Source organism: Lepisosteus platostomus, chromosome 12, assembly GCF_059453375.1.
Source record: "Lepisosteus platostomus isolate fLepPlt1 chromosome 12, fLepPlt1.hap1, whole genome shotgun sequence".
NCBI lineage: Eukaryota > Metazoa > Chordata > Actinopteri > Semionotiformes > Lepisosteidae > Lepisosteus > Lepisosteus platostomus.
In genome coordinates this window covers 22,489,886-22,505,348 of record NC_142622.1, presented here as the reverse complement: position 1 = coordinate 22,505,348, position 15,463 = coordinate 22,489,886, and the positions used below count along the sequence as shown (strand labels likewise).

General features: G+C 42.2%; 1 protein-coding gene across 4 annotated transcripts in view; it reads left to right on the top strand.

The window, feature by feature from the left end:
* Positions 1 to 15,463, top strand: part of setd2 (SET domain containing 2, histone lysine methyltransferase) — a 60,617-nt gene that overhangs the window by 1,596 nt on the left and 43,558 nt on the right. For 3 of the 4 annotated variants that reach the window (XM_088601394.1, XM_088601395.1, XM_088601397.1), the window contains one exon: positions 6,229 to 6,373. The exons of the other annotated variant lie outside the window; for it this stretch is intronic. In XM_088601394.1, coding sequence (XP_088457520.1) covers positions 6,345 to 6,373 — 29 coding nt within the window. In that variant the 5' untranslated portion in view covers positions 6,229 to 6,344. The remainder of the gene's footprint in view (positions 1 to 6,228; positions 6,374 to 15,463) is intronic. 4 annotated transcript variants of the gene reach the window in all.

The following is a 15,463-nucleotide window of genomic DNA, read 5'->3' as shown; positions in this document are numbered from 1 at the left end:
ACCATGATTACGTAACACGACTGTTCACCTTTTAAAAAAAAGTGTTTTAATTCCAAACTCAAAACCATCTCTGGCGGGAAATGTTAATGTCTAAATACCGTATCCTAAAAAAAACTACAGTACTTGCAAGTTTTGTCCTTGAATTTTTAGGCCTGTTTTAGGGTTCGGAGACTTCGGTCTTGGCCTACAGCGTTTTACATAGTAAGGTTCGGATAAGCACCGAAACTGTGACTGCCAAAGTATATGGAAGAGCAATCATTTATTTTCGAAGAGTTTGGTGACTAAATGCTTTTACGTTAAGGTTTATCTGGGTGTACTTATGTGGTTCTTTCATGGTATTTTGCCTGGGTTTTCCTGTAACACCAAGAAATTGCAACAGTATTGAAGTATTTAAATCCTGTCCCCATTATTAAATTACACTATAATGTAAATACGTGAATATATACATAAGGATACCTGGGTACATGACTTTAGTTCACTGGAGGATAACACGGCTGTGTCTTTGCCCATGTCTCCTTTTAGAGACCCAGAGGAAAAGCAGACCGCTGGTTGAGCTGGCTTTAAAGCATGTTTTCTCAAGAAAAGTTGTGCAAATTACTCTTTTGGCAAAATGGACTTACTATATTTTGCCCCCTGTTCTCTCAGTCTGAAGGTATATAAGAGGTTCAGAGGGTATCCTGGTTAATATTTCATTCATTTAACTATACTAATTATTTGCTAAATGTGAGGATTTTGTGTTTTGAGTGTGGTAATGTCATTGTAAGATCCACCAGTGTGTGCTCATGCCCATAGTAGTGTGTACAACTTTCTGTGATTAAAAGGTTATTTACAAAATGATTTTCTTCTATTTAATGTGGATGAAATTAAATGGCAGCCTTGCAGCGATTCCTGTGAGCTGATGCATCTATAGAAAATATCCCATTTAGTATAGATTTGTTTACCTTAGTTTCATAATCATTCACCCACACATTTCTAGTAAGAGGTCCAAAGCCCTAACCACTACTTCACACACTGCTGCCCCTAATGTTAAAGCAGGACAACAGACTCCTTTGAGCAGGAGATGTGAAGTGTGGTCATAAATTCAAGCTCAGGGCTGCCCAATAAACTGTTTGTTGAGCGCATTCACTGGACTTTGTAATATCCAATCTCTTTGTTATTTCCTTAATTGGTTCATGTCTTGTATTGCAGCCGTCTTCTATTTCTGTGTTTTGGTTGGAGAATAGGCAAGGTTTGTTCATTCTGCACTCATATTGTTACACACAGTGTCCCTGTCTCCTTTGGGAGCTGCAGTTAGCAAATTGATCTCGGGAAATCCTTTCGATTGTAAGCCACATCTTGCTGTGGTCTTCTGCCTTTGATTGAATCGGTTTAATAGAGGTCATGTGCGGTTCAGAGAAGTTGGAGTTTCTTGCACTTTGAGAGGACATAACTCCAAATGGCAAACTATAGTTTAGGCCCTATGCATGCTGGTATTATTGAGAGAAAATAAGTTCAAAATGTAGATATGTAGTGTTTGTCTAATGCCAGGCTGGTGAAATCATCTGTACTGTGTTTCCACTTCATCCATCTGAACAGCAAGATAATGACAGGGGATCAGGTTTGGTGTAGTTTGTGTCATATCCTTTTAAAGCATGTTATCATTGTCAAAATTATCACTCTACTCCAGTCCTTGAAGGTGTCACGGTGTACATTGTTATAGAAACGCAGAAACTGTCACACAGCTCAACGACTATTACGAGGCAATCGGTAATTGTACCTGGCAGTCTTGGGCAGCTGAAGTCTTTCATGCTGTTTTCCAAGATCGCTTTTTGCCACTCTGATCAGCACTTGAACATTTGTGGTGTGCAGCTCTAGGAAACCTTTTCAGAAGGGCAACTGTGCCAGGTCTCCAGAGCAGTGACTTTGTTACAAAGTTAGAAAGCATTCGGAAAGTGAATAGCTATTCTTGCCAGCATGCTAGCCCATTAGAGGCTTAGTGATCAAAGAATCTGATAAGTACAGCTTTTTGAAGGTCTTTGACAGTGAGTTTCCACGGTAAGGCACAGCCTCTATTTTTTCCCTCCACACGCCCACGGCTGTACTTGGTAAGAACTGAATTTCCAACTGTATCCGATATTGTCCCTGTTTCCATGTGCGCGATTTGCTCCTGGTCTTTTGGCCTAGCCTACAGAGGGGGTTTGCTGGGGTTTTAGCTTGTCTGTCTGTATTTGTAAACTCCCCCAAATCATGCTTTGTTCTTGCAGCCTGACAGTGTTAGATCTGAACCCTTCTGGATGTAGCCTGCCTGTCAGTCCTGGAATTGTGGTCTTCACTCCTCTGGGTGATTCTCTGGTGCAACCGCACAATGCAGCATTCGATAGAGAGAGAAGAATGTGCCATTTTGGGAAACAGCCCAGCTTTCTCTCTGTGCACTTTAGCAGCCAGTGTGCACTTAATCGCACTCAGTCGTGCTCGTCTTAAGATCATGTCAAGGTGAGGTCAGGACTGAAGAATTAAACTAGTAATAAGGCTTAAAATGAATTCAAGTACAGTGGACCATCTACGGACTTCTGAACCTAACTAGGTCTATGATGTCTGAACTTAACTAGATCTGTATACCTTAATTTACATGCCTGTTAGTTCTCCTCTTGGATCAGAGCTAGGACCGTCACATGCAGTTCAATTGTAGTAGTCGCCATCCTGTGCTCATGTGATGATCAAACACGTTACAGTGATATTGCTTTCTAATGAAAAATGTGTGGAATGAGGACAGCGGCCTGTCTCCCCCATAGACGGAAGCATTAAGTGGTGCTGTTTCTCCAGAGTCCTGGTGATCAGCTTTCGAAAGTTGCAGTTCTTGTAGTCTTGTTTTCATTTTCAGGGCTGCCCTAAGCTCAGTCTGAGGCACGCTTTCTCTGGAAGCACCTAACGTCTTGAGAGTTTTGTTCCAGCTCATCTATGACATAGTTGGCCTAATTAACTATATAAATTGAATGCTTCTTACCCATCTCTGAAGTGTGTTATAGATAATTGTATCTTATAAGGAGTAAGTGTTTTAGGCTAAATCATTTCAAGTAAAATCTTGTATACTTCTAAGAAAATAATCGCGTTCATTGTTTGACTACTCTGATTGGAGCAAGAACTCAGAAGTCACTAGGGCTCGCAGGAACATGTGGTCCACAGAATCCTGTTTTCATCTGGGCATATATGTGTCTAGTGCCATTTTAAATCTACGCCTTTTTGGTATCATTGGTATCATATTTGGCTAAGTACTTCTCTGAGTTTTTTTCAACACAGTTCTGAAGAAAGCCAAAAGTGGCATTGTCTAAAAATCGCTTTAACTTTTAGATGAGATTACATTTCTGTTTCATTAACTGGAGACATGTAAGGTGACTTTAATATTTCCCCTTTTTCTCCCAGCAGGCATTTATTGCTCAGGATTTAGATGTCCTGCTATGGACCAGATAGAGGCACTGGAGTGGTCTGTTCTGTGTCTACCTGTAGAAACCAATTAGCTCTGTGCCGCAGCTCTGTTCGTGAAAAGTTGAAATCCTTGTGCCTTGATGCTCTTTGTTCTTGCACAGGCTGAGACCCAGGTGTCACCATGGGATTTGAGTATTCTGTTAAAATCATGATGTAGCATATCATGTGCTAGCGATACTCTTGAGGTTTGATAAAGTGAATTTTTGATAGACGACTATGTTTCCGCAGTGCTGTGGATTGCCTTGCTAGTCCTTCCCAATAGTTTCCTGCTACCTTTATTGCCATTTAGGATAAGAACTGTTTAATAGTTTGTGACCTATAGTTTAATTACAGATGGGCTTTGTTTGTCGATGGTGTTAATCATGAACACAATTTTACACATTTTTGAGTTAATCGGATTTACCATTAAAGTATAATAGATTAATGGATATATTGTTTAGGTAAACCCTTTCACTGTGTGCACAATCGCAAAGCAATTTTGAGGGTCATGCTAACACAGGACAGTAGAAACTGAATTTGCTCAAAGAAATGGATGAATATAAAATACCACCTGTGACCTTCTCAGTAATAAGAGAGCAGCTGGAATGAAAAGAAATACATTTCTTCCTTACAGTTGTTGCTGCATGACAGTCCTAAGAGGTGACCATTAAGTTTTTTGTTTTATATTAAGCTCAAGACTTAAATGATCATATCCACGATTATTTGCAACATCAATGTAGTCACACCCAGCCCTGTCATTAAAGTTGGGATTTAGGGCTTTTCTGAGAGTCTAGCTTGAAAGACATCTTAGTGGGATCTACTAGTAATGTCTTCTTAAAAACATGACTCTCTGATTCACCTTTGACTTTCAGGGTCATGTACGTACAGTAGTGAAATAGATCTTTCCTCTTTCTGGTTTCATAAACGCTACCGAGCAGATACAGCAATGACTCACCATGATCGTAAATCCAGGATTTCCCTTTGGATAACAGTCTGCGCGGTGATTCCTGACTAATGATTGGAATCATTAGGTCTTTGAGGAGTGGGTGGGGGATGATTCTATCAGCCACCCCACTCAGGTGGTGGATAGAGGTGTATTGAGCAGTAGGTTGAGCTGTGCCATGTTTAACTGTTGACTAATACTGTGTACTTCAAGTTTGTTTTATTATTCTGAGTCAGTCTGCATAGAGAATCATGAAGTTAATATATTGAGCATTTTTATAATTTTTGCAGAGTTAAGAGATCATAAATGTAAACGTAGTGGCACTCAAAGAGAGTAAAAAAAGAACACTGGATGTTCACTATAAAGAGAGATCTGTGAGAAAGTCTTTGAATGGGCAGGAAATGTGATTGCATGATAGAAATCGGAGGAAGCTATTACAGTCTTCTCTGCCTCACTGTTTCACTTTTCTCTTGCTTTCTTCACTCCGCACACCTGCTTTGTCTTTCCGGCAGACCCCAGGCACTCTCTGCAGTCGCCTCTAACTGTGGTCGTGAAAGATTGCAAGATGAGGAATGAAGATGGGTTGAAAAACCACAGCGTTTTTTTTAACAATGCTTCCCATCTCTTTAGGGTCTACACTCAGATATGAATGCCTCCTTGACTTTAGTCAGAGGCTCTCCGGCCAGCGAGAAGCTCAGTCTCTGGGGTTCTGGGCTTGATTGTAACCCGACTTACCTTCTGTGTGGAGTTTGTATGCTCTCCCCCACGATCGTGTGACATTTTGCCAGGTGCTTCGGTTTTCTTCCACTTTCCAAAAATCTGCTGACTAGGTTATTTGGTCTCGCCAGATTTTCCCTGGGGTGTACTGAGGTCCTCTCCAGCCTGTCCACTCTGAAGGTATGCCTTCAGAATAGGCTTCTGGTTGCCAAAAATTAAGCAGCCTTCTGACCGTGGGTGAATGGAAGCAAATGTGAACAAAATATGGAGTCAGGCTTAGCGATTATGAAATCACAGCGATGCAATGTGGAACTCTTCTAACGTCTGTCCTGTGTCTTCAGCCCCTGAACAGCCGTGACCGTGGTACAAGCAAATCTGAGGACCTTCTCCGTGTATTTCACCAGGTCTTTGTATTTGGCTTGTGATGCTGCAACATGAGAGTGTTGCCTACATACTACTGAATTTGGCCTCAGCCAAAGCAAAAAATAATCCAACTTCTCCTCCAAACACTAAATTATAAGCTGCCAGCTCATTCTTGGCCATAGTCAATCCCGCGTTCTTTATTCTAACCAGTGGAAACCAGTGGAAGTCCTGATTTATGCAGCAAGTGGAGGTTTTGATGTAATCGGTACTCTAGTCTGGTTACTGGAAAGATTTAAAATATATGGTACCACCCAGGGTCCCTTGTGTTAGTGCACAGCCCTCCATTCCAGGAGAGAGATTGTGAAATAAGCAGGTCGTTGTAATAAAACCCTTTTTGACCGTTTTCTCTCGTCTTGTGTGCAGTAATGGCTTACCTAGCACCATTACCTTTTGAACCTCCGCCTACATCCACCTCAGCGATTGGGGTGTCCACACTTGGTAATAGTTTAGTGACAAAAGTCGCCCTGACAAGTTTTTAGCCACCAGTGTGGCTACTTTATGGAATAATCCCGATGGAGAAGAAGGCAGTGGGGCTGAAACGCACGCAGGGGGCGGCGAGCCCGTCATGCCACTCTTCCGCACAGCTGTCTCGGCTGCAGTGAGCCGCCCTGCTGCAGGGGGGTGTGGCAGTGAGGGGAGGGGGGGCCCCCCAGGGGCCAGTGCAGGTGCTGTTAACTGGAGCAGTGTTTCTTTAATCCTGTCAGGTGTGACATCACCTCGGAGAGCTCGCTGCTCTGAGCTGGTTTGCGCCCGGCCAGCAGCAGCAGCAGCAGCGCACAGCGCACAGCGGCACCGGGCCGTAACCCCAGACCAGCTGTAAATGGATACGCTTGTGGAGACGGAGATCAGGTACTCTCGCTTGCTGCACCCCACGGGGACACCGCGCAACAGAGACTGCACACTGACACGGCCTGGCTCGGGCTCCCTGACAAACCCCACTTGGGCTCTGCGCACTGAGAGCGGTGTGGCAGGTGTAGCGCAGATTTGCATAAAGCTGATGTAGCATGACATTTAACACAGAGCTGAACACTACTAGTCTTATTACGGGTACAGGCCTTCAAACTTGTAATTGTCAAAGCAGGATTCTCATGGTTAGGTCTTAACTGAAGCTGCAAAGGAACAAGTGGAGGTTAATTAGAGCTGAATTCCGTGCTGAAAAAGAGCACAGCATCACTATTCCATCATGTTTTCCTGCAGCACATGCATTCAGGCAGCTTCTCTACTGTTCGGTAGGCTGATGTAGCATTAGTCACTTTGCATGCAGTGCCCCCATATCTCTTGAAAACACCATTTCAAGGGACTGAAAAGACTTCACCCTCCCAAACTAACACCCATGTGTTGTACTGTAATGACTCAAGAAGACTTATTTAACTCTATCTCTCCTAGAGGTCTTTTTCAGTCTTAAAAAGGCTTTGTTTGCAAATCATAAACTGTAGTACAGAGTGTAGTAATCTGTAATGGCTACAAACTGTAGTAATCATTTACCGTAGGACAGGGTTGAGGCTAAAGAAAAATGTGCCCTATATTTACTTAAACTGGAAAGTAAAACGGGTAGTTTTTTTCAGAATTTCTTAAGTCTTATCGGCCACTCGGAGTCAACTTGTTTCCGAAGACTGGGATAACCTGTAACAAACTGATCGGTTAAGCAAGTATTGTACTCAATTTAGGGAACTCTCTTCCTGCTTTGGGTTTTGTTTTGCATTGCTTTTAATTTCATTTAACAATTTGCAGTTCATCACAATTCATCGGTTGAATCGTTTCAAGAATGTAGAAACAGTCAGTATATTTGTTACCTATAACATTTGCTGGATTGGGCCTCTCCCGGAATAGGGTTGGAAATCCCAGCCTAATGTCAGCCATCTATTTAAGTGCTCCCTTCCTGGCAAGGGTCATAGGGTTTTAAGGGTCACTTAAAAACGTTCTTTGACTGTTATGGGCATGTGAAGCCGTTGCTCTTTGAAATAGTTACCTTCAAGGGTTAGTGCGTTTTTATTTTCCTTGAGCTGTGACAATCATGACTTTTAACAGTAACCGTTAACAATACTCGGTTCATGCTGGTAGAGACTAAAGCTTTGTTTTTTTTTACTGAGTAAGATGCAACTCAAATCACAAGCTGATACCCTTTCATGTGTGTTCATCACTGGCTATATACTATCATCCCTCCATCCATTTTCTAACCCTTTCATCCAATTCAGGCCTGTCCCTGCCAGCAATGGTCACAAGGCAGGATACACCCTGGAGGGGATGCCGGTCCATCACAGCGCACACATAGACACAGGCAGACGCACACGCTCGATCTGGGCCAGTTTTCCAAGAAGCTAATCGACCCACCAGGATGTATTTGGACGGCAGGAGGAAACCCATGCAAACACAGGGAGGACGTAAAAAGTCCACACTGATAGCACCGCTGGAATTGAACCCAGGGCACCACTGCTGCAAGGCTGCAATGCCAACTGCCGCTCCACCACCTTCTAATACTGTCAAAAAAGACTCAAAAAGCCTAAGCATTCTCTTCAGTTTTCACACATGCTTAGTTCTCAAGTATCTGCAGCAGTGGTAGAGAGATGTATCAGGAAGAAAGGCCTTTTAAAACCCTATGATCAATGCTTACTGATTAAAGCAGTATACATTGTTAACATCTCTTGTGGTTGTTAGTGCTGGCCCCAGCATTTCTTCTTATTTAATTGTTGATCCATACCTGGCACAGAAAAGACTGGATCTATATGAGCAAATGTTCAGAGTACATGAAGTCACAGCATTTTGGTCTTGGGAAGTATTTCAAAACAGACCAATCCTTAATTTGCATGTGTATTGATATGCAGTTAAAAACATGACATATGAACTATATCTGTATATGCACTATTAGCACTGACTTTTCAAGTTCCTGGGTGGCCCAAGTTGTGTATACCTTAACGTTTTCAGCTACTGTAAGCTGTTCAAGCTATCTATCGCTTGCTACCTCAGTGAAAGCCATGTGAAAATCCTGCCTCTACAGGTGGAACTAATAATAAAAATAATTGCATACACTTATATAGCGCTTTTCTGGACACTCCACTCAAAGCGCTTTACAGGTAATGGGGACTCCCCTCCACCACCACCAATGTGCAGCATCCACCTGGATGATGCGACTGCAGCCATAGTGAGCCAGAACGCTCACCACACATCAGCTATCAGTGGGTTAAAAATAGAGTAATGAAGCCACTTCATAGACGGTGATTATTAGGAGGCCATGATTGGTAAGGGCCAATGGGAAATTTGGCCAGGACGCCGGGGTTACACCCCTATTTTTTTCGAAAAACGCCCTGGGATTTTTAATGACCACGGAGAGTCAGGACCTTGGTTTTACGTCTCATCTGAAGGACGGCGCCTGTTTACAATATAGTGCCCCCATCACTACACTGGGGCATTAGGACCCACATGGACTGCAGGGTGAGCTCCCCCTGCTGGCCCCACTAACACCTCTTCCAGCAGCAACCTTAGTTTTTCCCCGGAGGTCTCCCATCCAGGTACTGACCAGGATCACACCTGCTGCTTAGCTTCAGTGGGCTGCAGGGTGATATGGCAGCTGGCGAACTGAACACAGAAAAGGCTTTTGGTCTTGTGATTCAGTTAAAATCTCTCCTCCAGCTGACCCATTCCCTCACTTTTATATTTAATAGAGCTGCCAAGAATTCCGTTCATGGTAACATCGGCTGCACTTAGCATCTCCCTTCTGGCTGCGCTGTTGCAAATATTTAAAAACCAACTGTGTTTGCTCAGGGTGTGATGTGGTGTTTGGTCTTCTACACTTGTACAAATGTTATCGCGTGACTTGATTGAGCTAATAGGTTCATTAATCTAAATTACAGAAAGCCCCAGGGTTCTCCTTTTGCTGCTGTAACTGTACAGAAGGGAAGGTATTTTCCTGATTACAGGAGCGGGGGCCAAAAATTTGGTGGGGTTTTGAGTCCTTCAGCCCACATGTACCCAGTGTGTATGTAATACACAAGTGCTCCAGCATTTTACACTTTTAAGTGTTGCTGGGAGGATTGGCACAGGAAAGTAAGTTGCCAAGCAGGAATTTCTACACTTGAGGTATTGTGTAAAAACTTACTTGCAGTGTTTAAAGCACTGACACCCACTTGCAGACAGGACTGGATCACGCTTGAGACATGGTTCAGTGAGTGTTGGACTCGGAAACATTCCTTACAAACTCAGGATTAACCTCACATATCGTGTAGGCCAAGAGAATCCAGGAATCTGCGAGGTTGTTTATATAAATTGTACACCCCTCCGATTCTGAATGGTTGATTGTGTTCTTCATGTCTCGGCTTGAGAGCCTGTAAGCTCCTAGGAGGCTAAAGGGGTCGCTGTGCTGTGGAGAGACTCTAGCCAACTCATCTAAATTAAGCGGAGTGCCACTGCTTAGGCAATCAAGGTCCCAGTCTGGTAGAGACATTGACTAGGGCTTGAGCCCACGTCTGTAGAGCTCAGCGTGCACTCAGTCAACCAACGTTATCTTCTGAGCCCCTCAAGAGGCCCTGAGCCTGAGCTGCTTTGACATTGTAGACAATACAGATGCTTGGTGAAGTGGGACATGTAAATATTGCACCTATTGAACTGTTCAATATTACCACTTCACCTCACTAGGAAAGGTATTAAAGTAACGGCTACAACAACTAATTTCCTTCCTGGGAATGGCACTCACAAGTACATAACAGACGACAGGGCAAACAAATCAACTTGTCGCATATCAAAGGACAGGGCAAACACCCACCAAAATATCATGAAACAGGACGAGCTCTCAAAGAGCTGCAGGCAATAAGACAAGCAAAACAACCTCCGTTACAGATCAAAGGAAAGGACAAGAAGTAATTACATAACAAAGAAATGGACAAGCATTCAGATTGTGAAACAAACGTCTTTCTGAGCCTATGTAAGATACATGAATGAAAAAAGGTTTTCCATTAGGGAATCTGTTTGGCTTTTGTGCTTTTGTTTTGGTGGTTGACCTACTTATTCTCTTCCTATTGCTGTCTTTTCCTCTTTGAAATCCATCAATGAAAATTTACAGTTCAGATTTGATTGTAAGTAGATGATTACAGAGAGGACTAAGCCACAGAAGAACACATTTCCTTGGGCAACGGAAAAGATGGAAATATGATTTTTACTGTACACTGGCTTGGGTCCAGAGAAAATGTCGTCTCTATGTGCTGGACACAGCGTTTCACTTCATGCTTCTAACTTGTGTAAGTGCTCGTGTCTCCATTGGAGACTTAGAAAAGTTGTCACAGCCCTTACCAAGAATAAGCGCCTTTCTGATAATTGATGGGATGAGGCAGAGCCATTGAAGAAACTAATAAATCACTCTAGGATGCAGGAACGTGACCCAGGTTAACAAGCACATAGAAAATGAATTATAAATGGTAGCTGGCTAAAAGCATCTTTTTATATCTTAATTTAAAGCCATATATTGTCCTTTGACTTCAGTAAACTCTTGGTCCTCTGGCACTTTCACATTCTGATGAATCCTAACTGTAATACCAGGCAAACTGGCTAAACTCCTATTTCCTTTGCAAAACAATGGTTTGAAACTTACTCGGGTGCTGTGGTGTTGGTGAACATGCATATACCATCTGAATATAATGCAAATACAATATGTTTCAGAAGCCCTAAAATGTGATGCATTGGAAAGTGACTGACTGTATTGGGGCATAAAAAAATCCAGCATTACCTAACATTAGCGTGATACCTTAAAATTGGATATAATAGCCTCTGAAGGTACAAACACGCATGCTTAGTCTGATGTTCCTGATCAAATGTACTGTAACATCTTTTTCTTGCATTTTACCGGATCAGCTTTCATTCAATACCAAGGGCTTAACGCACACGCGGCGCTGAAAGCTGCCTCTTGAGTCCTGATTAGATACAGTGTCATGATGCTGAATGACTCAAAAGGGAAGAGGAAGCTCACTAACATGCCATAAAAGCACAATTGGTGTTTGTATTTTTGTTAAAAAAGAAGGAACTTAAAATTTGCTGTTAACTGTAGTTAAGTAGAAGTGATTTAAAAACAGCTCCCTTGCCTACTGCTTTGGAATGCTGCCTTATTGCATTGTTTTGCAAAAATAATTGATGTCACAGCTCCTCAATCTATATCCGAACCTGATGCACTGGATAATCCTGGAAGCACGCACACCTGATTCGCATGATCTTGTTCATCCTGTGGCTAATCCTGATCTGCAACGCATGTGTTTACTTTGCTGTTGCTGATTGGGATTAAAGATGCGTTTGCTCAGGATCAGACATGGCAGTGTATCTTAGCCTAACCAGGTAGTGCCACTAAGTTTTACTTGCTGCACTCAGTTTTGTTTTACAGTTTCATTAATCGGTCACGTTTTTCCGTTATTTGCAAATAATGGGTTTACCTCCCTTTTGTAAATGATTTTCGCGCTTTAGAATTTAGCATTGGTTAAGATGCTCTGGGAATTACACAACAGCAGGTTTCTGTATGTGCTTTAAATATGTGATCACATATTTAATCCCAACAGATTTATCCCTTGTAATTGTACCCAATTCACAAAGATATTGGCAAAAACAATCTTCAATAGGAGGTCCTCTGTACAAGTCCTGGTAGCAAATCTGTCCTCCTTTGGGAGCAATGTAAGATTTAGATCTCCTTTATACCAGGTTGCAGATGCCAAGCTGTGGGATTCATGCCCCCTTCCTCTTGTTCAGCCTTGACAAGAATATGCCTGTTCACTGGTCTCTGAGCCCTCAATGACGCATGCAACCCCATTTCATCCCACAGATGATCAGTGGGGCTCCAGTCTGGCGAGAAGGGTGCCCATGGCACATTCCCATCATGCAAGAAAGCCTCTGTTATCTGAGAAACAGGAGGACATGTGAGTGTCCTGCTGGAATGCTAGGATTAGGATGAGACTGCAGGATAGCAGCAGATGAGGCCCATGTAAGGTTAATGTAGCACTGCTGGTTAAAATCTGTCATTACAGGTGGATGTCTGAAGTGACTGGATAGTCTGTCCCACCCCATCTGATTGTTCTCCTGTACACAATAAAGTTTTGTTCTCCAATACTGAACTGGACTCTCTGAGGTTGGTCAGTGTGGTCAGGACTTGGCTTCACAACCGGCAAGTTCATCTCGAGTGACTCAGTCCAGCCTCCAACATACCAGTGCCATGCTGGTGCTGTTCCCTTGATGAGTGGGGCATGTCAGCTCCTTTCTGTGTTTTTTCATTCGTGATTTTTACCAGGCCTGACATTATGTAGGATAAATAACCTCATCCCCAGTGCTCAATCAACTATCTCACTTAATGAGGTGATTTAGTGCTTGACAAACAGTTATTCGTTTGTCATGAGAGGTCAGTTAATAAAACGTGTAACCAAAAACAAATGTTTATTCAAATGCCCAAAAATGTTCTAAAAAACGTAGATAGTGATGAGATAGTTGGTGTACAAATCCCTACTCCAGTATTGTTGAAAGGGTTACCATGACAGAACTGGCAGTGAAACACGGTGATCTAGCAAGACATATGCTCACACCTGAAGAAGGCTCCACGGCCGAAACGTTGTGTTCTCTTTCTTCTTTTTTTCAGCATGGAATAAACCTATTACTTGTTCATATGCTCACTTATACAGCTGGGTGCACTGGTGCTAATGGGGTGATGTTCCTCACTCAACTACAGTGTCTAGTGGGAACTCAAACCCACATCAGTCATGAGTCCAAAGGCTTTCCCAGTACTCTGTGCTACCCCCCCCAGTGATATCTGTGTATTGATATACTTAAATATGAATGTCTATTTCTCATTCACACAAGTTAATTTGCATACAGAATGATTTTTTATTGTGATTTATTAAATTGAATTCCTTTTCTTTGTTCATTTTATTTTGAATTGCCACCTTATCTGCTGAGTCAAATGGTAGTTTGACTCAGAAGATAATAAGGCTACTGTTTCCATTTAAGAGTGCACACTATTAAATTGCAGGTGATTTCATTATTTTACAAATTTAAGATCTTGTTTTGGTTTTTAGTTGTATGTTTATGAAGTAATATTTCAAACATGATACTATACATCTGCTTGCAAGTGCAAGTTAGTGGTTCACAGTTCATTGCGGGTGTCATAGTTTAGACTACATTTTCAACTCAGGACTCTTCCTTGCCTGATGTATTCTGCACATTCTTTGGATCAGTAGCTTCGGGCTGCTAGATTCATCTGCAGTTTTAGTTCACTGCAGTAAACAGGCATTTTTCTTTCCTTTCCCAGCCCAGTGCAACAGAGCCTGGAACATTATGTCATATAGGATCTAACTCTGGAATGTTCTTTTTGAATTCCAGTTTAAACCTCCTACAGGCCCTGGTTTTAAACTGATTCTAAAGGCATATATACTTTTGAGACTACTGGTCCTGTACTGTATCTTTCAGCATTTCCTTCTCTTGCTTAGGTTCAGGATATTTCTTGTGGCTTTAGATGAAATTGCCATTAAGCATCAGTGTATTATTTTAGGCAAGATTTTGGGTATGTTCAGCAAATCTTGAACTATAGTGATACACCTTCAAGATTGCATGCATTCCTACACAGTAGGTTATGCCATATTATTCCTCTTGTGGATTGGATTAAAAATGCTCAGGAATTCAGATAAATTTTATATGACATTGGAGGCAGGAATACTTTCCATCTAGCATGGTGATGGTCCACAGAGCTCAAAGCTGACCAGCGTGGTTTCCTGTTTTTTTTTTTTCCCTGCCTGTTTCATGCTGATGTTGCCATGCAAACCTTACCACCCATTTTTCAGTTAATGCTTTTGCTGGACAAATGACACTTGTGCTTCAGGACGTTTGCCAGTGTCCTGGCGGCATAGGCTACCTGTTTCTATATGGCTGATTAAAATATCCTGCTATGGTTTACCTACCTGTTGTACTATATTCTACTCTCCAAATCAAACTATAATCAAGAGACTCCTCATATCAAACATAATACCTCTTAATCAGTCTCTTGAGCTGTTTGAATTTTTCACTGTGTTCTAGTTTGCCTAGAATCTATAAATAGTCATGCACTAACTCTGGTGTACTTTGGCACAAAGATCCAGAAGTGTAAAATTAGGTTTTCAAGATTATGAGACTTAATTCAGTGGTTGGCTTCCTTCCATACTTCTCCCAGTGAGGTTTTTGAGAAAAAAAATGTATTGCCTGACAAGTTAGTTTGGGCTGATTAATCATTGAACCCAGAAACTTCAGGAATTCCTTGAGCATTCAGTGTGCAAGATCATGTAATGTTTATTTACATGATATTGTCTGGTTTTGTCTGCTGCACTGCTTTGAGCAACTTTTGTCAGTTATTTAAGATCCTTTCATGGTGAGCACCAAATCAGCCTTACAGCGTCATGATATCCATGAGCCAGCTTTTAATGTCAACGTTCGGCAAATAAACCACAGAAATTAATCGGAAAGGACTTTAAATGTCTAGCATATTCATGAAGCTAATATTTTCCAGGCAGGAGTGCAAAGTGAGTATTATTTCAGGGTGAGAAGTCCTCGACTGTGAGTTCCATGAGAGCAAGTGGTTTTTGTGATATTAAAATGGCTTTAATTGAGAAAAGAGTTTTTATTTTAGTTGAACTGGAGGGTTGTGGGGGGGCTGGCCACGTGTAGCCTTTCAAGGTCTCCTTGCCGCAGGTTGGTGCTCTGCTCAGTGGCCCTGCTCTGCAGTCACCCAGGCTTGTTTGCGTGACCATCTTGACCCAGTTTCCTGGGATACCGTCAACCGTAACCCTTGTTGTCATGGCAGCAGTCACCTCCCTGAAATTCCCACGGGAGAGCTCAGTAACACTAGAAAGGCTATACAGTAGAGAATGCTGGCCTCTGCATTCTATCCTGCAGGAAAAATATATTGTATTTAGGTATCTGCTTTATATTCCTGTTACCCTGAGTGATGGCCCAGTA